This window comes from Macaca fascicularis, chromosome 11 (genome assembly GCF_037993035.2).
Source record: "Macaca fascicularis isolate 582-1 chromosome 11, T2T-MFA8v1.1".
Taxonomy (NCBI): Eukaryota; Metazoa; Chordata; class Mammalia; order Primates; family Cercopithecidae; genus Macaca; species Macaca fascicularis.
In genome coordinates this window covers 23707598-23734612 of record NC_088385.1, presented here as the reverse complement: position 1 = coordinate 23734612, position 27015 = coordinate 23707598, and the positions used below count along the sequence as shown (strand labels likewise).

The 27015-nt window shown below is 37.3% G+C and overlaps 1 protein-coding gene across 2 annotated transcripts in view; it reads right to left on the bottom strand.

Moving 5' to 3' along the window:
* Nucleotides 1-3035: 3035 nt before the first annotated feature.
* SLCO1B3 (solute carrier organic anion transporter family member 1B3) overlaps nucleotides 3036-27015 on the bottom strand; it is a 91560-nt gene continuing 67580 nt past the window's right edge. For both annotated transcript variants that reach the window (XM_015430175.4, XM_074006352.1), the window contains 3 exons: nucleotides 21738-21802; nucleotides 18781-18898; nucleotides 3036-4012 (listed from right to left, as the gene is read on the bottom strand). In XM_015430175.4, the coding sequence (XP_015285661.3) occupies nucleotides 3769-4012; nucleotides 18781-18898; nucleotides 21738-21802 (427 nt within the window). In that variant the 3' untranslated portion in view covers nucleotides 3036-3768. The remainder of the gene's footprint in view (nucleotides 4013-18780; nucleotides 18899-21737; nucleotides 21803-27015) is intronic.

Below are 27015 nucleotides of genomic sequence, written 5' to 3'. Positions count from 1 at the left end.
ACAAAACAGAAATGCCAGAAATAAATTAATGCATTTACAACCAATTGATTTGAAAAAGATGCCAAGAACACAAATTGAGGAAAGGTCACTCTCTTCAACAAATGATAATGAAAAAAACTGAATATCTGCATACAATAGAATAAAACTAGACCTCTATTTCTCACCATATACAAAATTCAATTCAAAATAGATTAAAGATTCAAACGTAAAGCCTAAAACTATGAAACTACTAGAATAATACAAGGAGAAATGCTACATAACTTCAGTCTGGGCAAGGATTTACTAGACAAGATCTCAAAAACTCAGGCAACAATAGCAAAAATACAGTAATTACATCAAATTAAAAATATTCTGTATAGAAAAGGGAACAATAGACTAAGGAGAATACATACAGAATGAGAGAAAATATTTGCAAAACATACATCTGACAAGAGGTTATTATCAAGAATTTATAAGGAATTCAAACAATTCAATAGAAAAATAATGTAATTTAAAAATGGACAAAAGACCTGAATAGATATTTCTCCAAGAAAGATATAGAAATGGACAACAGTTATATGAAAAAAATGCTGAAAGTCACTAACAATCAGGGAAATGCAAATAAAAACCAAAATGAGATATCACCTCACCCCAGTTAGAAAGGGTGTCATCAAAAAGACCAAAAACAACAAACAAAAAAAAAAACAAAAAAAGAAAGAAAAGAAGAAATGCTGGCAATACTGTGGAAAAAGGGAAAGTCTTATACACTGTTAGGAATGGAAATTACTACAGCCATTATGAAAAACAGCATGGATATTCCTAAAAAAATTAATAATAGATACAACATATGATCCAGTAATCCCACTACTGGGCATATAGTCACAGAAAATGAAATAAGTATGCTGAAGAGTCATTTTGCACTCCCATGTTAATTGCACTGTTCATTTTAGCCAAGGCATGGAATCAACCTGAATGCCATCAACAGAGAAATGGATAAAGAAAATGTGGCATATATACAAAATGGACTACCATTCTGCCACAAAAAAAGGATGAAATTCTGTCATTTACAAAAAAATTGTTGAGCCTGGAGCCTGTTAAGGGAAATAAGTCAGGCACAAAAAGAAACGTACTGCATGATGTCATTCATGTGAAGAATCTAAACAAATTGATCTCATAGATATTAAGAGTAAAATTGTGGTTACCAAAGACAGGAAAAACAGGGAAGGGGAAGATGGGGAGGAGTTGGTCAATGAGTACAATGTTACAGTTAGATAGGAGGAATAAGTTGCTGGTACTTACTTCACAGTAAGGTGACTATAGCTAACAATAACGCATTGTAAATTTCAAAAAGCTAGAAGAGAGGATTTTGAATGTACTCACAATTAAGAAATGATAAATGTGTAAGGTGATGGATATGCTAATAACCATGATTTGATTATTACACAATGTATACATGTATTGAAACATCACATTGTATTCAATAAATATGTATGATTATATGTGTGTGTATGTTAGTTGCTATATGACGATTTGTTAGATTTATTATATGATACCTACAAACCTAGCATGTATGTGGGTTACCCCAAATTTCTGTTTGTGTGATTAATTTTTTTTCAGGATTACAGGCTGAGAACAGGTATAAAGATATATATATATATCTTCCAGGCCAGTTCCCATATTCTAGTAATAATTTTGTGTGACTTTGCTACCCTCAGTTATACCTTCTCCTGTACCACGGTGGTCTATCAAAGGAATACTAGCATCATGTGGAATGTTTTAAAGATATCCAAGCTACATCACACATGTTTGAATTTGGAATCTCTAAAGTAGGTCTATAAATATATTTCTTTTAAAATGTATTTTTACAGTTGATTTGATACAAAATATCTTTTAACCAATTGAGAATTATAAACTACAACCTCTAGCATTCACTAGGTAGAGATGGTGCTCCTGATAGTGACAAGAGACAGCCAAATGCCTAGGCAGATAGGGGCAGGCTCCCAGTGAAACCCCGCCTCCAAGCTGAAGACAGTTTAAAGTCCAAAAGCCAGGCTACGAGTGAAATCCTTAGACCAGATTGGGAAGTTGTCTTCTTATTTGGCATACTTTCCTCTGATTGGTCCCCACCCTTCACCTATTTTAGATATAACTACCCTTTCCTAATTGGTTTTCTATACTGTCATGCCCACCTTTGAGTGGTGCCTTCACTGTAACCTTTTTTGCATACTCAGAAACCAATCAGCACACACTCCCCATCCTGTGCCTACAAAGACCCCAGACTCAGTTGGTGGAGTGGGGAAGACACCCTGAATTCGAGGAAGAGACAGCAGGACTTCAGGGAAGACAACCTGCCCTTCCCATCCCCTCTCCAGCACCCCTCTCCACTGAGAGTCTTTTTCATTACTCATTAAAATTCTCCACCTTCACCACCCTTCACCTGTCAATGTGATCTCATTCTTCTTGGACAGCAGATAAGGGCCTCCACTAAATGCAGGTACCCAGAAAAGGCTGTCACACTGGCTTTTGCCTTTACTGGCAGCGGGTAGCCATCCCAGGTAAAGAGACAAGGGGCCAACTGAGCTGCAAACATGCCGCCATCTGTCAGACTGTAGACGGTGGAACTAAAGGAGCACCGTAACAACCCCACCGGGGCTTCAGGATCATGAGCACCCTTGCACCTTGTGTGGCTGCCAGGCCTGCATGGAACTCACTCCTGTTTTGGTGCCTGGAGTGGTTGGCCAGGTCCAGCATTCACTCGCTTGCAGCTGGTCTGGCCACGGGAAACTCACAGAGCTTGTTTCTGAGTTGATGACCAGAATGACCCACATGGTCCTGCACTTGGTCACTCACATGCTCCCTTCCGCAAAGCATTGAGCATGGCAGACCAAATAAAGAGGGCACCTCTATTGCAAGTCCAGTGAAGAGGCCAAGAAATATTCTGCCTCACTACTAGAAAATGCAATATTTAAATATTTGGTCTTATTTTCTCTATTTCTTGTCCAGCTTTGGAGATGTGGAAGATATCCTTTTATGCACAATGAATAAACAAACAAGTATGCAAGAGAGTAACACATATTTTGCTTCTCCCAGAGAACAGACAGATGCAATGAAGACATATCTTATCAATAGGTTTTGCTTTCTCAAGTTAAAGTCAGTTTTTCTTATCTACTTCCATGGGTCCAGTAGAAACTTAACACGTATTATAATATATTGTCTCACAATTCTCCTGCAGGATTTTAATGGGAGGTTGGAAGAAGATCCATCGAGGTTGTTAGTCAAACACAAATTCAAATTTTAAATTAATAATATTTGTAATTTCTGAAAAATATACAACTTAACATGAAAAGTATATATCATTATAGCATAAATCCAGGCTAGATTTTGGCCAAAGTAATACATCTAAAGTGTTTCTTTCTTTCTTTCTTTCTTTTTTTTTTTTTTTTTAGGCATCAGGTTTTTCTCTTTATTTAGGCTATTATTCTATCTTCTCCCTTTTACCTCCCTTATATTCTAGTCACTGGTTTTATTAGCAGTTACAACTACAAAACAATTACTTTTTATTGTATTACATACTAACCATGCTTCTCACTTTAAATTTTTATGGATCATATATTCTAAGCTTAACCATAAAGGCATAGCTATATCCTAACCATAGGAACTCCCATTTTTTATAGTTTATTTAAATTCATAGGCTTTTCCATTGGTCCACTACAAGTAAAGAATGTTGGAATTGTCAGTGAAAAGACCAGGAACACCTCAAAAATAACATCTTAATGAATCAGTACAATGTTAGTTGGCAGCAGCATTGTCTTGCATGTCCAAATTACATGTTTTACTGTCTGCTCCAGCAGAAGGTACAAAATGTTCACCGTTATTTGAGAATTCTAAGTTTGCTTCATCCATTACTTTTCTTTCATTGTCTGATGCCTTGGTATCCTTTCCTTGAAATTTTTTCTTCATAACAAAAATGAATACGATATATAAAACAAGTGCTGAGAATCTTAAAGCCGTAGATAAGCCCAAGTAGACCCTTCTGTGAAAAGAGAAAAAAGAGAGTAGATTATTATTTTAAATATGTAAAACATCTTACATTTTTTATCTCCAGTATGCATACCTTAAAAGAAAGAAAAACAAGTTACACACACAAATATTCAGAGAAAAATTCTATTTATTCTTTTCATTGGGGCATAAAATATTTTTCTATTATTTAAAAAAAAAATGAAGCTACAGAAACTAAACCCCAGCTGTCTCTAGCCTTCCTTTGGGAGGGAGGAAAATATATAACTCCAGCCCCCTCAAGCCATCTCATTCTACCTAAGGAGTGGGAGACAGAAACTGAGAAGCATGTTTGAAGTTCACAGTCCAGAGATACCGGCTCACTAAAAGATTGAGACATTATCATAGAACTATAGAATGTTACTTTTTCTTCAGCACCTTACACCCCATTAATAAAGGCTTATATACAGCAATTCCTTTTACCCAATACATTTTGTGTGGCTGTCAAGAAAAATTTGCAAGTTACATACTAAAAGGCAATAAACATAGTATGGAAAGAATAAGACTTAAAACCAGATCCAGATATATCAAGGAATATCAGGGATGGAAATTTAAAACAACTATTATTAATTTGTTAAGCAATCTAATGGATAATGTAGACAGCATGTAAGAAAGATTAGCAATGTAAGTAAAGATAAAAATTCTAAGAACCAAAACGAAACAGTAAGGATAAGAAAACTGTAACAGAAATGATAAATGCCTTGATGGATTTATTATTAGACAGAGCACTGCTGAGGAAACAATCTCTAAGTTTATCTCAATTAAAAAAAAAAAGAAAAATAAGACAAAAGAAAGAAAAAAACAGAATAACCAAGAACTTTGGAAGGATTACATAAGTGTTTATAATAGAAATACTTGAAGGGGAAAATGAAAGGAACAAAAGAAATATTTCAAATAATAAGTATGGAGAATTTTTATTGAATTAATGTCAGACACCAAACCTCAGATCCAGGAAGCTCAGAAAACACCAAGAAGGATAAATGCCAGAAAAACTATGCAGAGGTTTATTATTTTCAAAGTCTGGAAAATCAGAGATGAAGAAAACATCCTGAAAGAAACAAAAGGAAAAGCAAACCTGGTTTATAGAATAGAAAAGATTACATCAGACTTCTCTTCAGAAACCATACAAGCAAGAAGAGAGTGAAGTGAAATATTTAAACTGTTAAGAAAAATAAAACACCAACTTAAAAATTCTGTACCATGTGAAATTATCTTTCAAAAGTTAAGTCAAAATCAAGACACCATCACACAAACAAAAATTGAGGGACTGTTTTGCCAGTATACCCTCTTTGCAAGAAATGTCAAAAGAAGTTTGTTAGAGAGAAGGAAAATGATATAGGTCAGAAACTTGGATATAAAGAAGGAAGAACATCAGAGAAGAAATCACTTAAGGTTAAATAAAAACAATTTTATTCTAAATTGATCTAATAGAAAACTGTTCAAAACAATAATAGAAACCATGTGTTTAATTATATATAATGCACATGCTTATTCATATGTGTATGTTTGCTTACAGATAAGTGGAGTAAATGACAGCAGTGATACAATGGGTAGGAAAGAAGAATTAGGGTCATTTTGGTATTATAAGGGTACTCATAATCTGTGAACTAATAAAGTGTTACTAAAATATAAACTTGGATTAGTTTTAAACATATATTGCAAATGCTAGGAAAACCACTGAAATTTTTATTTAAAAAGTACAACTAATAAGCTAAGATATGAGAGAAAATGGAATTATATAAAATGCTCAATTAAAACAAAATGGGAAGACAAAAAGTGGTATATAAAAATAGGATCAAAGAACAAGGACAGCAAATAGAAAATAGTAACAAATATGGTCAGTATTCTTTCATTTATATCAGTAATCACTTTGAATGTCAATGATATAAATACACCAACTAAAAGACCAAAATGAGCCAGGCATGGTGGCTCATGCCTGTAATCCCAGCACTCTGGGGGGCCAAGATGGGAGAATCAAGTGAGTCCAGGAGTTTGAGACCAGACTGGGCAACAAAGTTGCTCATCTCTAAAAAAAATAAATAAATAAATAAATAAATTAGCCAGGCATGTTAGTTCATGCCTGTGTTCCCAGCTACATGGGAGGCTAAGGCAGAAGGATCTCTTGAGCCCAGGAGGTTAAGGCTACAGTGAGCCACGTTCAAGCCACTGCTCTACAGCCTGGGTGGCAGAATGAGATCCCATCTCAAAAGATAATAATAAGATTGTTAGAGGATTAAAACCAAGAACCAAACTATATGTAGTCTATAAGAAACTCACTTTAAATATGAAGACATACAGATTAAAAGTAATTAGACTGATGAAGACATACACTGATAACATTAATCAAAAGAAAGTGGGAGTACCTATTTTAATTTCAAACAGAGCAGACTTCAAAGCAAGGAAATTAATGAAGGATAAAAAAGTCTTTACATAATAACAAAGGAATCAGTTATCCAATTATCCTTTTACAAAACAGAACAATACTTAACATGTAAGCATGTAAAAATGGAGTGTCTAAATATGTGAGGGGAAAATGATAGAGCTGCAAAGAGAAATACAGTAAGTCTTCACTTAACGTTGTCTACAGGTTCTTGGAAATTATAATTTTGAGTAAAATTATGTATTGTATAATGAAACCAATTTCACTATAGATAACTGGTATAAACAATAGTTACTTCTATGGTACATAGCACATTGTTTTGCTTAAAATCAGTTTCTAAGAACCTATGGACAATATTAAGTGGATACTTAATGTAAACAAACCCACAATTATGTTGGAGACTTCAACATGCCTCTATCAGAAAAGGTCAGATTCACCAGGCAAAATTTGATCAGACATAGTTGAAAACTCAACAACCCTATCAATCAACAGTATAACAGATGTAACCTACTACATCAAACAGCAACAGACTACAAAGTCTTCCCAAGCTCGTATAGAATATTCACCAAGATAGACCACATTCTGGGCTATAAAAGATATCTTAAGAAATTTAAGGCCAGGTGTGGTGGCTCAGGCCTGTAATTCCAGCACTTTGGGAGGTCAAGGCAATCAGATCACTTGAGGTCAAGAATTTGACACCAGACTGATCAACATGGTGAACAACATGGTGAAACCCCGTCTCTACAAAAATACAAAAAAAAAAGGCTGGGTGCAGTGCCTCACGCCTGTAATCACAGCACTTTGGGAGGCTGAGGTGGGTGGATCACGAGGTCAAGAGATTGAGACCATCCTGGTCAACATGGTGAAACCCCATCTCTACTAAAAATACAAAAATTAGCTGGGTGTGGGGGCACGTGCCTATAATCCCAGCTACTCAGGAGGCTGAGGTAGGAGAATCGCTTGAACCCAGGAGGTTGAGGTTGCAGTGAACTGAGATTGCACTCCAACCTGGGCGACAACAGTGAAACTCCGTCTAAAAAAGAAAAGAAAAAATACGAAAAAAAAAAAAAAATTAGCCAGGCGTGATAGCACACACCTATGATCCCTGCTACTTAGAAGGCCAAGGTACGAGAATCGTTTGAACCCAGGAAGCAGAGGTTGCAGTGAGCGAGATCATACCACTGTACTCCAGCCTTGGTAACAGAGCAACACTGTCTCAAAAATAAAAAATAAATAAATAAATAAATAAATAAATAAATAAATAAATAAAAATAAAAGAAATTTGAAAGAATGAAAATCATGCAATATCTGTCCTTAAACCACAGTGGAATTAAACTAGAAGTCAATAGCAAAAAGATCATTGGAAAGTCCCAAAATCTGTGAAGATTAAGCAATACACTTTTAAGAAACATATGAGTCAAGATGAAATCTCATGAGAAATTTAAAAATAGTTTGAATTAAGTGAAAATAAAATTATAACATCCAATATTATGGATGCAGTAAAAGCAGGCTTAGAGATGAATGAAGAATATCTTAAATCAATCATTTAATCTTTTACCTTAGCAAACTAGAAAAAGAAGAGCAAATTGAATCCAAAGTAATACGAAGATAATAAATAGTAAAAGTAGGGTACAGTGAAATTTAAAACGGGACATGAAGAGAGAAAATCAACAAAAACAAAAGCTGTTTCTCTGAAAAAAGTTAGTAAAATTGATGAGTCCCTTGCCAGGCTAATTTAGATAAAAAGGAGGACACAATTTACTAATATCAGAAATCAAAGATGGAACATCACTGTAGACCCCACTGACCTTAAAAAGACCCAAAGGTAATATCACAAACAACACCATGTCCCCAATTTTAATAACCTGAAAGAAATGGACCAATTCCTTGAAAGATACAATCTACCTAAATTCACACAAGAAGAAATAGATCATCTGAATAGGTCTACATCTGTCAAAGAAATGAATCGATAATAACTTTCTAAAGCAGAAAACACCAAACCAAGATGGGTTCATGGGTGAATTCTATAAAACACTTAAGTAAGAATTTATACCAATTCATTACAATTTCCTACAATAATAGAAGCAGCAGGAATAGTTCCTGTCTCCTATGAGGTCAGCATCATCCTAATACCCAAAGCACACAAACATTACAAGAAAAGAAAACTACAGAGCAATACATCTCACAAATATAGGTGCAGAAGTTCTCAAAAATAGCTAATTGAATTTGATGTTGCATTAACAAATTAGGCGCCACAGCCAAGTGGAATGTATTTCAGGTTTACAAGACTGGTTCAACATTCAAAAATCAATTATATAATTTATTATATTAACAGGCTAAAGAAGAAAAAAAATCACATGATCACATCAATAGATGCAGAAAATGCATTTGACAAAATCAAGTATCCATTTGTGAACAAAAACTTTCATTAAATTAGGAATAGAGGAGAATTTTATCAACCTGATTAAAAACAAATACACCAAAAATTGTACACATTTTTTACTTGATGGTGAAGAACTCAGAGCATTCCTGATAATGTTGGAACAAGCCAAGAATGTCCCTTTTCACCACTGATTTTCAACATGGTACACAGAAAGTCCATGTGATTAAAAAAAAAAAGTGAAAAGGGAATGATATGTATACAGATTGAAGGGAAGGAATGAAACTACCTTTGTTTGCACATTTATATGTAGAAAATCTCAAATAATAGACAAAAACACCACTGGAACTAATAAGCAATTATAATAAGGTTGTAGAATATAAGATTAATATGCCAAAGTGAAAAGTTTTCCTATAAATCGGCAATAAACAAGTAGAATTTGAAATTAAAAACACATTAGTATTTACATTAGCACTCCCCAAAATGAAACATTGGGTATAAATTTAGCAAAATATATACAAAGGGTATAGGCAGAAAACTATAAAACTCTGATGAAAGAAACCAAAGAAGTATTAAAAATGAAGTGATATTCCATGTTCATTTACAGTATCGGAAGACTCTATTGTCAAGATGTCAGTTTGCCCCAACTTGATACACAGATTCAGTGCAACCCCAATCAAAATCTCTATAAGTTATTTTTTGGATATTGACAAACTAATTCTAAAGTTTATGTGAAGAGGCAAAAAATGCTAAATAGCCAAGACAATACTTAAGTAGAAGAACAAAATAATAGGACTGATACTACCTGACCTCGACTTACTATGAAGCTACAGCAACCAAGACAGTGTGACTTTGGTAATACAAATAGGTAAGTGGAAAGAATAAATAGCCAAGAAATAGACCCACTTAAATACAGTCGATGGATCTTTAGAAAAAAATGAAGGCATTACAATGGAGAAAATACCGTATTTTCAACAAATGGTGCTGAAACAACTAGATATCCACATGTAAAATAATGAATTTAGGCTGCACAAAAATTAACCCAAAATGAATCACAAACTAAAATGTAAAATGCAAAACTATAAAACTCCTAGGAGGTAACACAGGAGAAAGCAACCTAGGATTTGGCTATGGCTTTTCAGATGCAACAGCAAAAGCACAGTCCATGAAAGAACTTATTGATAAGGAGGACTTCATTAAAATTTAAAACTTCTGAATAGAACAGTTATCCAGTCATATATCTCAAGTTTGCAAGACTAGTTTAACATTCACAAATCATTTATATAATTCATTATATTAATAGACTAACTAAGAAAAATAATCACAAGATTACATCAATAGGAGGCTGAGGTGAGAGGATCGCCTGAACCCAGGAGTTCAAGGCTACAGTGAGCTAAGAAGGTGCCACTGCACTCCTGTTTGGGCAACAGAGCAAGATCCATCTCCAAAAACAAAAAACAAACCAAAAAAAAAAATTCTGCTCTGAGAAAGTAAGAGACACTGTCAAAAGGATAAGATGAAAATCAGAGGCCACAGACTGAGAGAAAATATTTTCAAAAGGCATATTCAATAACTGTTTTCAAAAATATTAGGAACTCTCAAAATTCAACAATTAAACAGTTAACAAGTAGGCCAAAGACTTTAACACATACCTCCCCCCAAAAATATAGAGGTGCCAAATAAGCATATAAGAAGATGCTTCACATCTTATGTCATCAAGGAAATGCAAATTTAAACAACAATGAGATGCCACTACATACCTATTAGAATGACCAAAATCCAGAACCCGAAACATGAGATGTGTATAAGGAAGTGGAGCAACAGAAACTGTCATTCATTGTTGGTGCAAATGTAAAATGATACAGCCACTTTTGAAGCCAGTCTGACAGTTTCTTATAAAACTACACTTATTTTTACTGTATGATCAAGTAATTGCACTTTGGTGTTGACACAAAGAATTTGAAACCTGTATCTACACAAAAATGGGCACACGAATGTCTTTTATTATTAACTTTTATTTATAATTTCCCAAACCTGGAGGCAATCAAGATGTCCTTCAGTAGGCAAATGTATAAACTGTGGTGTATCGAGACAATCAATTATTGTTCAGTGCTAAAAAGAAATAACCTATCAAGCAATACAAACGACTAGAGGAAACTTAAGTGCATATTACTGAGTTAAATAAGCTACTCTGAAAAGGCTACAGAATGTATAATTCCAACTATATGATTTGAAACAGACAAAATTATGGAAGTAGTAAAAAGACTATTGATTCCAGGGATCCAGGGATTAGTGGGAAAGGGGGGATGAACAGGCAGAATACAGAGGATTTTTAAGGCAGCAAAACTACTTTTTATGATAGTGGAGTGGTGGATATGTATCATTTTACATTCATCCAAACCTATAGAAAGTTCAACGCTAAATGTGAAACCTGGTGTAAACTGTGGATCCTGAGTGATAAAGATGTGTCAATCTGTTGTTTCAATTGTAACAAATGTACCATCCTGATGGGAGATATTGATAATGCCGAAGGCTATGCATGTATGGGAGCAGGCAAGATATAGGAAATCTCTGCTTTCTCCTCAGTTTTACTGTGATTCTGAAACTATTCTAAAAAATAAAATCTATAAAGAATAATAAGATAATCATTTAACTTTCAGTGTATTAACTGGCAAATGAACTGCCCTTTTTTAAAATTTCACTTTTCATTTCCTTTTACTTTTACCTAAACCTTCACTGAAGAAAAAAGAACTAGTACAGCTTTTTTTTTTTTTTTTTTTTTTTTTTTTTTTTTTTTTTTGAGACGGAGTCTCGCTCTGACAGCCCAGGCTGGAGTGCAGTGGCCGGATCTCCGCTCACTGCAAGCTCCGCCTCCCGGGTTCACGCCATTCTCCGGCCTCAGCCTCCCGAGTAGCTGGGACTACAGGCACCCGCCACCTCGCCCGGCTAGTTTTTTTGTATTTCTTAGTAGAGACGGGGTTTCACCGTGTTATCCAGGATGGTCTCGATCTCCTGACCTCGTGATCCACCCGTCTCGGCCTCCCAAAGTGCTGGGATTACAGGCTTGAGCCACCGCGCCCGGCCTAGTACAGCTTTTAAAACAATGTTTCAGTGGTCTTTTCATACTGAAACTAACGTAACTAAAGTAACGCCATCTCAAAATGTTATGTTGATGCTTGGACTTGGTGATTATTGCTTTGGGGAGATTCTGGGGAGCATCTTGCCAATTGTCCTTAAAATGAATTATGATTTCAATTAAAATAAATATTTTCTTAAAGTAAATTTATTAAGTTTTGCTTTGTTATTTCTTTCCATACTTTTATAAATAGAAATAAAATCTTCCAGTCGGGCACGGTGGCTCATGACTGTAATCCCAGCACACTGGGAGGCTGAGGTCGACAGATCACCCGAGGTCAGGAGTTTGAGACCAGCCTGGCCAACATGGCGAAACCCCATCTAGTAGAGATAGAAAATAATTAGCCCGTGTGGTGGCAGGCGCCTGTAATCCCAGCTGCTCAGGAGGCTGAGGCAAGAGAATTGCTTGAACCCAGGAGTCAGAGGTTGCAGTGAGCTGAGATTTCGCCACTGCACTCCAGCCTGGGTGACGGAGTGGGGCTCCGTCTCAAAAAAAAAAAAGGATGGATGGAAGGAAGGAAGGAAGGAAGGAAGGAAGGAAGGAAGGAAGGAAGGAAGGAAGGAAGGAAGGAAAGGGAGGCGGGGGAGGGAAGGGAAGGCGGGAGGAAATAAATCTCCCATTTAGGGAAAGATTTTCTATAATTATTTTAAATTTAAGAGAATGTTTGTGGGCTGGTGAATGCTGCTTTACTATAATTCCAGAAAAAGCTGGATCATTACTTGTTGGGGATGTTAGACAGTGAACATACACGTTAAGTAGAAGAAAATTCTTCTAGTACATTTGATCTAGGGAGTTTTCACCAGAGATCTAACCTGAACTAAGAAACATTCCCCACTTTACATAAATAATTGCATATTACACACACATTTTTCATGTAATGCTTCCTTTTTTCACATAATATATTTGTGAATATATCAATATATTGTGAATTGGCTTCCATATTAGTAAGTAAAAATATTTTTCCTTTTTTGAAGAACTCAGAATATTCATTTGCCTGCATGCACATTATTAATTTAATTGATATCTTCTTGATTGGTTCTTACTTTGTTTTCAGTATTTTGGGAGTATAGATATCTGTAGGATAAATTCCTAGAAGTATTGCTGCTGGCTCAAAGTTACATACTTTGCCAACACAGTCTTCAAGCAACATTTCTTATTGTTGACAATCTGTGTGATTTTTAATTATAATTCTTTTATTATCAAGATGATGTTCATGTTCCTATTCATTGATAACAGAACTGCAAATGATAACATAATTGATAATAACAGAACTGCAATGTTTTTATGTTTCATAACCACTAGTGACTTCTTTGAAAAATGTTTCATGATTTTTTTGTCTTTATATTTTATAGCAATTTTAGTTTTACCAGAAAACTGTATAGAAAGTATGGAGATCTCCCTGTCCAACATGTACACAGTTTCTCCTATCATTAATGTCTTGTATTAGTATAGCACATTTGTTACAATGGATGAAAAAATATTGATACATTGTTAAATGCATATTTTACATTAGAGTTCACTTTTTATGTTGTAAAGTTCTACGGGTTTGGCAAATGCAAAATGTCATGATCCAATATTACAATATCATATAGAATAGTTTCACTGCCCCCAAAATCTCTTGTGTTAGGCCTACTCATCCCTGCCTTCTCCACACTGAGCCCCAAGAAACTACTGATTTTTGTTGCCCATTGTTTTGTCTTTTCTACAAGATCACATGGTTAAAATTATACAATCTGAAGCTTTTTTTTTATTTAGCTATATGAGTTTAAGTTTCACTTTTTGCTTTTTATAGGCTGATAGCTCATTTCTTTTTATTGATTGATGTAGTTTGGATTTGTGTCCCTGCCCAAATTCCATGTTATATTGGAGAAGGGGCCTGGTGGGAGGTGACTGAATCATGGGGGTGGATTTCCCATTTGCTCTTCTCATGATGGAGAGTGAGTTCTCACCAGATCTGATGGTTTAGAAGTGTGTATCCCTTTCCATTGCACACTTTTCTCTCCTCTGTTGTAATGAGAAGACATGACTTGCTTCCCCCTTCCACCATGACTGTTAGTTTTCTGAGGCAGACTAATAGAGAATATTGGTACTGGGAGTGGGGCACTGCTGTAAGGATACGTGAAAATGTGGAGGCGACTTTGGAACTGAGTAACAAGCAGTGGTTGAAACAGTTAGGAGTGCTCAGAAAAAGACAGAAGATGTGGGAAAGATTGGAACTTCCTAGAGACTGTTGAATGGTTCTGACCAAAATGTTACTAGCGATATGGACAATGAAGTTCAGGATTGTCTCAGATGGAGATGAGGAACTTATGGGGAACTGGAGTAAAGGTCACTCTTGCCATGCTTTAGCTAAGAGACTGGTGGCATTTTGTCCCTGCTCTAGAGATGTGCGGAACTTTCAACTTGAGAGAGATGATTTAGGGTATCTGGTGGAAGAAATGTCTAAGCAGCAAAGCATTCAAGATGTGACCTGGCTGTTTCTGAAAGTGTTTACTCATATGCATGAACACGGAGATTATCTGAAACTGGAACTTATATTTAAAAGAGAAGCAGAGCATAAAAGTTTAGAAAATATGCAACCCAGCCATGTGGTAGAAAAACACAAACTTATTTTCTGAGGATAAAATCAAGCCTGCTGTAGAAATTTGCATAAGTAAAGAGGATCCAAATGTTAATAGCCAAGACAGTGGGGAAAATATCTCCAGAACATTTTAGACACCTTCATGGAGGCCCCTCCCATCACCAGCCTGGAGGCCTAGGAGGGTTAAATGGTTTTGTGGGTCAGGCCCAGGGCCCTGCTGCCCTGTGCAACCTTGGGAAATGGCACCTTATTTCCCACTGACTACAGCTCCAGCCATGGCTAAGAGGAGTCAAGGTACAGCTTGGGCCATGACTTCAGAGGATGCAAGACCCAAGTTTTGGTGCCTTTCACGTGGTGTTGGGCTTATGAGTGTGCAGAAAGCACAAGTTGAGGTTTGGGGACCTATTCCTAGATTTCCTATATTTCAGAGTATGTATCAAAATGCCTGGCCAACGTGGCGAGACCCCATCTCTATTAAAAACATGAAAATTAGTCAGGTGTGGTGGTGCATGCCTGTGGTCCCAGCTACTCAGGAGATTGAGGCACAGTAATTGCTTGAACCTGGGAAGTCGTGGTTACAGTAAGCTGAGATCGTGCCACTGCACTTTAGCCTGGGCATCAGAGCAAGACACTGTCTCAAAAAAAAAAAAAAAAAAAAAAAAATGCCTGGATGTCCAGGCAGGAGTCTGCTGCAGGGGTGGAACATTCATGAAGAACCTATACTAGGGCAGTACAGAGAGAAAATTTGGGGTTGGACCTCCCACACAGAGTCCCCACTGAGGCACTACCTAGTGGAGCTATGAGAAGAGAGCCACTGTCCTCCAGACTCCAGAATGGTAGATCCACCAACAGCTTGCACTGTGTGCCTGGAAAATCTGCAGGCACTCAGCACCAGCCAGTGAAAGCAGCCATGGGGACTGTACCTGCAGGGCCACAGGAGTGGAGCTGCCCAAAGCCTGGGGCACAAATCTCTTGGATCAGTGTGCCCTAGATGTGCAACATGGAGTCAAAGGAGATCATTTTGGATCTTTAAGATTTAATGACTGCCCTGTTGGGTTTTGAACTTGCATGGGGCTTGTAACCCCTTTGTTTTGGCCAATTTCTCCCATTTGGAATAAGAGTATTTACCAAATGCCTGTACCCCCATTATATCTTGGAAGTAACTAAATTTTTTTTTTTTTAGACAGAGTCTTGTTCTGTAGCCCAGACTGGACTGCACTGGCGTGATCTCAGCTCACTGCAAGCTTCACCTGCTGGTTTCATGCCATTCTCCTGCTTCAGCCTCCCGAGTAGCTGGGACTACAAGTGCCCACTACCATGCCAGGCTAATTTTTTGGTATTTTTAGTAGAGATGGGCTTTCACCGTGTTAACCAGAATCGTCTAAATCTCCTGACCTTGTGATCCACCCGTCTTGGCCTCCCAAAGTGCTGGGATTACAGGTGTGAGCCACCGTGCCTGGCCGGAAGTAACTAACTTTTTAAAATTTAATAGACTCATAGGTGGAAGGGACCTTGTCTCAGAAGAGACTTTGGACTGTCGGCTTTTGAGTTAATGCTGAAATGGGTTAAGACACAGGGATTGTTGAGAAGGATAACTGTATTTTGCAATGTGAGAAGAACATGAGATTTGGGAACGACCAGGGGTTGAATGGTATGGTTTGGGTTTGTGTCTCTGCCCAAATTTCATGTTGAATTGGAGAAGGAACCTGGTGTGAGGTGACTGGATCTTGTGGGTGGATTTCTCGCTTTCTGTTCTCAAGACAGTGAGTGAGTTCTCATGAGGTCTGATGGTTTAGAAGTGTGTGGCACTTCCCCCTTTGCTCTCTCCCTCACTCTCTCCTGTCACTAGGAGAAGACATGCCTTGCTTCCTTTTAGGCTTCTGCCATGATTGTGAGTTTTCTGAGGCCTCCCAGTCATGCTTCCTGTTAAGTCTGTGGAACTGTGAGTTAATAAACTTCTTTTCTTCATGAATTACCCAGTCTCAGGTAGCTCTTCATAGCAGTGTGAGAATAGACTAATACATTGATTACTAATATTCCACTATATGAATGTAACAGTTTAGTTATCCATTTACCTACTGAAGGACATCTTCAATGCTTCCACTTTTTTATATTCGGGTACAGGTTTTTGTGTGGACATGTCTCCAACTAATTTATGTAAATATCTGGGAGTACGATTGCTTAATCATACAATAACTCTATTTGCTTTGTAAGAAAATTTCACTCTGTCTTCCAACACTCCAGTACCATTTTACATGACCTCCAGCAATGAAAGGAAGTTCCTGTTGTTTTCCATTCTTGCTAGCATTTGATGTTTGCATTGGGTTTTTTTTTTTTTTTTTTTTGAGATGGAGTCCTGCCTGCTCTGTCGCCCAAGGCTGGGGTGTGCAGTTGGTGATCTCAGCTCACTGCCACCTCCACCTCCCGGGTTCAAGCAATTGTCCTACCTCAGCCTCCCAAATAACTAGGATTACAGGCATGTACCAGAATGCCCGGCTAATTTTTTTTGTATTTTTACTAGAGATAAGGTTTCACCATGTTAGTCAGGCTGGTCTCAAACTCCTGGTCTCAAGTGATCTGCCTGCCTCAGCCTCTCAAAGGGCTAGGCTTACAGTTGTGAGCCACTGCACCCAGCCTGTTTTTGTAGATTTTTAAGAGATCCTTATATACATCGGACATTTGGCTGTGTCTGTGTCTGAATTACAAACTCTTCTAATTTACCCCTGCTGTTGAACTTTGCTTAAAATACATTGTGTGATGCAGATTTTAAAATATTTTATTATCTGTTCTTGTTCTTTCTTCTTTTTTAAATAAGCATAGTCACTTACAGGTAGTTTTGTTTCTTCACCCTCCTGTCACTCTCCATCCACAAGTAGGCTCCAGTGTCTATTGTTCCCTACTTTGGGTCCATATGTACTTAATGTTTAGCTACCACTTACAAGGGACAACATGCGATATTTGGTTTTCTTTTTTTTTTCTTTTTTTGTGACGGAGTCTTGCTCTGTCGCCCAGGCGGGAGTGCAGTGGCGCGACCTCAGCTCACTGCAAGCTCCACTTCCCGGGTTCATGTCATTCTCCTGCCTCAGCCTCCCGAGTAGCTGGGACTACAGGCACCCACCACCACGCCCAGCTAACTTTTTGTATTTTTTAGTAGAGACGGGGTTTCACCGTGTTAGCCAGGATGGTCTGGATCTCCTGACCTCGTGATCCGCCCACCCTCGGCCTCCCAAAGAGCTGGGATTACAGGTGTGAGCCACTGTGCCTGGCCACGATATTTGGTTTTCTCTTCATGCATTAGTTCACTTAGGTTTCAACATCACTGATTATTAGAGATTTACAAACCAAAACTACAATCAGATACCATCCCACACCAGTCAGAATGGCTGTTTTTAAGGGGTCAAAAAAAATATACTGAAGACGTAGTGGAGAAAAGGGGATGCTTATACACTGCTGGTGGGAATATAAATTAGTTCTGTCATTGTAGAAAGCAGTCTGACGATTTCTCAAAGAACATAAAACAGAATTACCATTCAACCCATCAATCCTATTATTGGGTATATATACAAAGCAATGTAAATCCTTTCATCATTATTTTTCTATTATACGTTGAAGCATTTGGGTCATACTTACAAACACATTTATTCTTCCTAGATAGTTAAAAGAAATTCTACTATGAGTAGTTCTAATACTTACAGTTTCAGGAATCAAATTTATATATTGGGTCAGTACATAGATTACACATTAATGTTTCTATAAGAGGTAAGGTACAATTGCAGCAGCTTTTTTTTTCTTCCAGATAATCTAGTTATTTTAATGTCACTTGCAGGATACTTCTGCCTATGAATAGAAGAGTATTGAAACTTTTTTTTTCCATTTTTTTCCCTCAATTACCATATAACCAGAGCTGCAGCTGGTCATTCTGTGTCTTCCTGGAGAAGCCAGTGGGAGAGAGCTTTGTAATCAAAAGAGATTCAAGTACAAATCCTAGCTGTATTTCTTTTACTTGTGCAATTTTGGACAAGTTGCTCATTATTCTTGAATCTTGTTTTCTTCATATTTAAGGAAAAAGGAGAAATATATACATTTCCTACAGTTTCTATGAGTATTAAAATGAGATACCAGAATGCTTGATACAATAGTGAATACAAAGTAATGGTTCACTAAATGGTAGCTGTCATTATTAATATTATGATCACACTAAAAATGCTGTATCTTAGACATTAACATAGAAAAAAATCTATTAATGAAATGTGTTTATGACAACTTACCCAAAAAATACGGAATTATATATCCTACAAGCCCCTCGTGCTCCACAGCTGGTGGTGGACCACTTCATACATGTTTTATCAATCAGAGCCCCAAAATATATTGGAGCTAGAATTCCTCCTGCAACATGAGATAAAAAGATATCAATCCAAGTGAAAGGTTTCAAATGTAACTGGGTGATTGTCTACACTGATACATTTTGGATTAATACAAGTTTAAAGTTTTGGAAAATTATTCCATTGTTTTGGCCTCCATCCACCCAAGAATCAAAATTATTAGAAATCGCAAAGGCTTAAATCATATGGTAATGTCACAGATGTATTTGATCTACTCTTCTCTCCCTATATACAGAGGGAAGAAAGAGTATTATACACCTGTATACTCTGTTCTTCCTACAATACAAATTAACTGAAGCCGGATTGGTAAAAAGGGGAATGTTGTTAGTAAAACATGAAAGTTATGTTGGTTCATATGGAATTTTTCTTAGGCAAGAGTGGCTGGATTACTGAGAGTTAAATTATAACTTTATGAGAAAAGGAAAAGCTCTCACCTCAACTGCTGTAAAGGCAGGAGATTTTAATACTATTTTAAGATAATTAAAAAGTAAATGCTTACACGGGGATTCCCTACCCAGAGAAGTTCAGGCCCAGCTTCAAACAGTGCTCAGCTATTGGCCAATTTCACTTCTTTCTGGGCTCAGAGCCCAATTCTCTCTTTCTTACTGCTATTAGAGCCCACGATCAAGCATTTTCTCTCCATCGATTTCATGCACTTTTTAATATCTCCTAAAGCAGGCTAGGCTGCAGGTTAGGGTCTCTGTTGCTAAATTTTGTTTCTGTCAGTGGTCTTTAGTGCACAACGATACATATATTTTCAGTGGTCTGTCCAAAGTCAATTTTTTATCTGTAGTGCCTGATTTCGATGAATGTGCAGCATTCCAGGGATACATATGTTATTTATAGGAGAAGTATAAATTCTGAGATTAACTCCTAGTTTTAAGAATAGGTAATTTGTTCAAAATTTTGAAGGCCATCATAGTAGAGAGCTATTGTTCAGATGGCAGAAATGAAGCATACAAGATTTCACTTTGTTCTTGTTCTGTTTTGTGATTCATACTTTTCAGATTTTGTTTTGTCACAAAAAATGACAGTGATTTATATATGAATGTTTCACCGATTCTTTTTACGTTTCATTCTCAATTTTCTGAGACTGAGAAATAGTAGAATCACAACGGAATGTTGTCTGAGGCCAATGCATCTGAAGCAAACTGGTCCTGAAATAATGGGTGAAAAATTTGCAGATTTCAAAAAATCACAGCGACCCTTTGAAAAATAAAGAAAAGATGCCAACAATTTATTTTCTTCATGTTATGCCACTGGTTTAAACAAACTTTATGAAGTAAATGTTTTAAGTAACAAACTTTGTCTTATTAGAATTGTAAATCTTCTGATAATCTGTTTTCTAAATATCTCTTTTAGGTTAATACACTATATAGGTCTTCTACCATTTACACATATATCATATTTAAGACAACTGTTCATGAATTGGAAGTTTGCTACTAAGTGTGGATGTTTCCCACAGAAGCATTTAGGGTCCATTGTACCATATATTGGACATAACAAAATTGGATGTTCACAATTAGAATGGCAAAATTCATTTTTTTCTATGTTATGTTGCTAAAACAATTTCTTCTATTGTCATAATCTCATTTCAACATATCAGAAGGAGTCCTAACTACCCAGATGCTGTTTTCAGCCTCTGTGGCCCAGGTTCTAGGAGCGAGATATCTTCTCTGAATGTGGAGGTAGAGAACTGCCAAGATTACAGAGGCTGGAAGATTAAGGACCCAGAAAGGGAATGCTGGGATAGAGCCAATGGAACCCTGCAGCATCTTCATCTTCTCTCTCCTATTCCTTTTATATTTCCTTTTACCTTTCTGGATCTGTGACTTTCCCACCAAATACACTTCATGTACAACTTCTTCACGGTAATTTGCCCATAGAGTTATACTTTTTCCCTTGCTTGTAAGGGTCCCAGAAACTGACCCCTCCCACTTCCTTTTCCTTCTGCCATCTGTGGTTACTTACAGGCCATAATCAGTCCTCTGCACCAATCCCTAGATGAATGATGCCCTTTTCCTACTTCCCAGGAATAAGCACATAATGTTTACAATTCTTACAAAGGAGCAACTCACAGAGGTTAGACTAGACATTATTTAACAACAAGTATCTGTGCAGTAAAAAAGGCAAATGGCAATAAGGGATAAAGGGTCATTTCCTAAATCTTTTCTCATCACTTTTGAATATTTAGAAATAGGCCTTCAGTCTCTGGAGTCTACAATCCTACCCTTTGCCACCATAAACCACAATTTTCTGAGCTTTCTTTTATTCAGGACATCCTCTTAATCCAACATGCCTAGTTCTAGAGTATGAATTCTCATTCCCTTTTGCATTAACTCCTGCTAATGGTTAGCTGTCCAGCCGTACAGGACCAGGCAGTGGGAAATGGCACAGTTAATGTCACCTGTTGTTTTAGACAACCTCAGCCTGACCAGATTCCCAGGGCTCCAAAGCTACTTTAGGGCTGTCCTAAGTAATGTCTCCATTTGGAAGGAAGGTCCTCCACTCTGCCTATACCTGGGAGAAATATTCTTATTTTTCTGAAAGAAGGAAAGCCTCAGAGACCACCTATCTTTCTGTTTCTGTTAGAAAGAGTATAATATAAACATGATGATTCCTTGCTCTTAACAGATAGACTCTAACTAGAATTAACAATCAAATTATCTTTTAGGTCACTCAATTTTCCTGTTCCTTTTTATTTTCATTTATTATAAAATAGAAATGATTCTTACTTACTCCTTTTTATACAGTCTTAGAGTGGAAAATTAATTGCATTCAGTCTTTAAGACTTAACATTAATATTTATATGTTAAAATGTGTAATCTATATATTTGTCATACCTAGTGTTCTTATAACCATTGAATGAAAACCCATTGCAAGTGCTTTCAATTCAGGTTGAACAATCCTGAAATATGATAAAGGCAAAGAAATAATACATGTCATTAAAAAATCAAACTGAGTTAATATCAAAACATTCATCACTATCGTTCCTCTCCCTGGTAGAATGAATATTCTTAAGTGAATTTCCCACATTATATAAAGTTACATTTTCAACTGTTTTAAAAGGTAAACACCTGGGTGACAATAATTTCCTTATTTCTTCAATGCTTTATGATTTCAAGACAGTTTAACAAATATGTTCACACTTGATCCCATGAAAATACTATAAGAAAGTGGTCAGAATAGACTTTATCATGCTAATGAAGAAAATGATTCTGTGTGGACTCTTTAGTCAAGGTAGCTCATATTAAAAGATTATATACTTTTATCCAGGAGTAATTCTTAGGAGACCTCTTTTTACCACCTTACTTCTGTCATCAATGTTAACAGAATAGCTTACTAATATGATTTGTAAATTACACTATACTACCAGAAGGGTCAAAAAACTTTTCTGTGTTGTAGCATCTAATGTATTTAACTGTCATATTAAAGATACAGAGCATATTTGTATCCTCACTTGGAAATTCACTCACTCTTACATTTCTACAATTCCATTTTTCTGTGTTCAATAAACTGATGATGCTACCATCCCTGCGATAACTTAGTACCTACTAAGTGAAATGAAATTATCTTTCATTAGTAAAGGAGGTGGGTTGGGATGAGGGGGATGACTGTGGCTCAAATAACCAACTTTTACTGAAATATTGAATTAACTGATAAAAAGGGTGTTTTTTTCCTCAAAGTGTTGGATGGTTTTTTTCAGAGAGCTGAGTAACCGCCATCAATCAAGAAACATTCACTAAGCACCTATTAAAAGATACCATGCTAGTTAATATTCCTGAAAGTAAATAGAGAAATTATGCTTTATCTCATCCAAGTGACTTGTAGTAGTGTATCACTTAATCTCTCTTGGCCTCAGTTTCCTTGTTTGCTAAGTAGGCATGATAATGCTTATCTCATATGTTATAAGAATCCAATACAATGAACTAGCACTCTAAACCTCAGTTTCATGTACACGTATTTGCCTCTATACCTTGCCAGAGAGCTGCCTTTTATTGAGATTCTGAAAAGAATTCAATAGAGCTTATAAAATTTTAAAAGACAAAAATTAAGTTAAACCTAATACATTAAAAGTTAAACAGAATAGTTATACATTAGGAGAGACAATAAATGGAAAGTGTGTTTTGGCGCGGCTTTGACATAGGACAGCAGCACTTTGTTAGCACAACTGAGGGCACAAAATTACACTGAGGACAATGAATCTGACATGGGTTGGCTCTGTGTCCCCATCCAAATCTCATCTTGAATTTTACTCACATAATACCCATGTGTTGTGGGAGGGATCCGGTGGGAGATAATTGAATCATAGGGGCAGGTCTTTTTTGTGCTGTTCTCATGATAATGAGTAAGTCTCACGAGATCTGATGGCTTTATAAGTCACAGTTTTCCTGCACAAACTCTCTTTGCCTGCTGTATCCATGTATGATGTGGCTTGAGCCTGCTTGCCTTCCACCATGATTGTGAGGTTTCCCCAGCTACATGGAACTGTAAGTCAGATTAAGCCTCTTTCTTTTGTAAATTGCCCAGGCTCAGGTATGTCTTAATCAGCTGTGTAAAAACAAACTAATACAGTAAATTGGTACCAGCCGAGTGGGACGTTGCTAAAAAGATACCTGAAAATGTGGAAGTGACCTTAGAACTGGGTAACAGGCAGAGACTGGAACAGTTTGGAGGGCTCCAAAGAAGATAGGAAAATGTGGGAAAGTTTGGAACTTCCTAGAGACTTGTTGAATGGCTTTGGCTAAAAGCCTGATAATGATATGGACAATAAGGTCCAGGCTGAGGTGGTCTCAGATGGAGATAAGGAACTTGTTGGGAACTGGAGCAAAGATGACTCTTGTCATATTTTATTGAAGAGACTGGCAGTATTTTGCCCCTGCTCTAGAGATTTGTGGAACTTTGAACTTGAGGGAGATGATTTAGGGTATCTGTCAGAAAAAATTTCTAATCAGCAAAGCATTCAAGAGGTGACTTGGGAGCTGCTAAAGGCATTCAGTTTTATAAGGGAAGCAGAGCATAAACGTTTGGAAAATTTGCAGCCTGACAATGTGATAGAAAAAAAAGAAAAATCCATTTTCTGAAGATAAATTCAAGCCGCCTGCAGAAATTTGTATACCTAAGGAAGAGCTGAATGTTAATTCCCAAGACAATGGGGAAAATGTCTTTAGGGCATATGAGAGGTCTTCACGGTAGCCCCTCCCATCAAAGGCCTGGAAGCCTAGAATAAATGGTTTCCTGAGCCAGGCCCAGGGTCCCTGTGCTATGTGCAGCCTAGTTACTTGGTGCCCTGCATCCCAGCTGCTCCAGCTATGGCTGAAAGGGACCAATGTAGAGCTCGGGCTGTGCCTTCACAGGGCACAAGCCCCAAGCCTTGGCAGCTTCCACGTGGTGTTGAGCCTGTGGGTGCACAAAAGTCAATAATTGAGGTTTGGGAACCTCTGCCTAGATTTCAGAGGATGTGTGGAATGCCTGGATACCCAGGAAGAAGTTTGCTTCAGGGGCAAGGTGCTCATAGAGAACCTCTGTTAGGGCAGTGTGGAAGAAAAATGTGGGGTCAAAGCCCCCACATAGAGTCCTTACTGGGGCACTGCCTAGTGGAGCTGTGAGAAGACAGTCACCATCCTCCAGACTCCAGAAGCTGTCAGTAGATCCACCAACAGCCTGCACCATTCACCTGGAAAAGCTGCCAACCCGAGAAGGCAGCCTGGAGGGAGGTTGTAACCTGCAAAGCCACAGGGATAGAGCTGCCCAAGACTACAGGAACCTACCTCTTGCATCAGCCTGACCTCATCAGATGTGAGACATGGTGTCAAAGGAGATCATTTTGGAGCTTTTAAGTTTTGACTGCCCCATTGGATTTCAAATTTGCATAAGGCCTGTAGCCCCTTTGTTTTAACCAATTCCTCCCATTTGGAAAGGCTGTATTTACTGTATTTACCCAATGCCTGTACCCCCATTGTATCTAGGAAGTAACTATCTTGCTTTTGTTTTTACAGGCTCATGGGTGAAAGGAACTTGCCTTATCTCAGATGAGACTTTGGACTGTGGACTTTTGGGTTAATGCTGAAATGAGTTAAGACTCTGGGGGGCTGTTGGGAAAGAATGATTGGTATTGAAATGTGAGGACATGAGATTCAGAGGGGATAGGGGTGGAATGAAATGGTTTGACTCTGTGTCCCCATCCAAATCTCATCTTGAATTTTACTCACATAATTCCCACATGTTGTTGGAGGGACTCAGTGGGAGATAACTGAATCATGGGGGCAGGTCTTTCACATGCTGTTCTCATGATAGTGAATAAGTCTCATGAGATTTGATTGCTTTATAAGGTGGACTTTTCCTGCACAAGCTCCCTTTGCCTGCTGCCACCCATGTAAGATGTGACTTGCTCCTCCTTGCCTTCCACCATGATTGTGAGGTTTGCCCAGCCATGTGGATCTGTAAGTCCAATTAAACCTCTCTCTTTTATAAATTGCCTAGTCTCGGATATGTCTTTATCAGCAGCATAAAAACAAACAAATACAGAATCCATGCCTGCTATTTAGGAGGAAGTTTATTTCACAAAGAGATGGTCAGGAGGAAATCAGTAGAAAGGGGAGTTTAACTTATCTATTTAGTTATTACTCTCAAATATCAGATTTCTCAAAGGAGATTTTGGGAAGGGAGAGATTGCACTTCACCCCTGGTTGAGTTTTTTGACAATTGCCTGACATGTGTTTTTCACTGTAATTGATTTTCAGAAGTTACACTTTGTCCTACACATGCAAGGTAAACTGATATTTGTTATTGAGCCTTATTTTCACCCATGGAAAGGGTCAGCATGCAGGAGACTTGGGGAACTTGCAGATAGGGAGGATATTTTCCTAAGGGTGGGCCTGAAATCTTCAACAGTTCAGTGGAGATGATGAATGTGTGTGATACAGTAATATTAACATACAATAACAATCACACACACTTACCCCTACATTCACATGAATGCACACTCACACTTCTTGCCGCATGCTCATACTCATATCCTCACTTGCATGCATACACCCGTGTGTGGTTATCATGTAAGTTATTTATCACTGTAGTGTGACTCCTGCTTTACATATGATATTGAGCAGCTCTGTGTTTTGATGAATATCTCACAGGATGAATTTATCACAAAAAGCACCCTAAGAAGTTAAATGTGCTATTTCATTTAATTATTTAATTTAAGAGATTTCATTTAAATTGTTCCTCTGTTGTTCTTTCTAATGACAATCAACCATCATGACCTGCTGTTTCTTGAGGTAATTTCCAGTTAGACCTAATGAAACCCTAACAATAGATAGCACAGGTAGGGAATGCTTGTTTTCCTGTTTGCAAAAGATTGAAGAAAAGTTCTAATTTATTGTGTATATGAGCCAAATCCTTTCTAGCTAAGCCGCTAAAATGTAGTTTTTTTTAAAAGTTCTAAAACATTACCCTCTTTGGGCCATTTAAATTGATGTTTTGTTTGTCATAAACTTACATCATGCCTCACATCCTATCACCAGCAGAATGTCAAGATTTTGAGATCCTCTCTGGGTACCAAGACTCTCATTCCACATGGTTTACTATATCCCTTAATCCCACTCACTCACTTACTCTTTTTCCATTACTCAAACCCTTTCATTTTGCCCAGGGAAACTCATGTTTGTTACCAGCAAAATATTTAGTTCCTACATTCTTTGTAGCCCTTTCACTTTCTTGTTCTAAACAAAGCCTGGTTTACTCCCAATGACGCTCCATGTAACTCTCTCATGTAGGACTGTTTTCCTTCCACAACCTCCATATCAATGGGCCTGAGATGTAGAAGTTCTTATTGATCTTTCATTTTTACCACTTCCAGATCTGAGTCTTTCCTCTGAAAGACCTCTAGGTTCCAGGAAGAGGTGCACCACCTTACCATACTATTCTCTAACCTCCTTGTTGAAGTTAACTATAGACTGGCACATCACAACTCTCATCATTTCTTGACAATTTTCATTCTAGACTCCCTGTAATTTTTGTGAAAATTATTTCTGTCGTTTTTCCTAGTTATTTTAGGAAATATAGATGATATAGATTATGCTCCCAATGGTATGGCCTTTCAGTTTCTTGGTCACTTTTCTG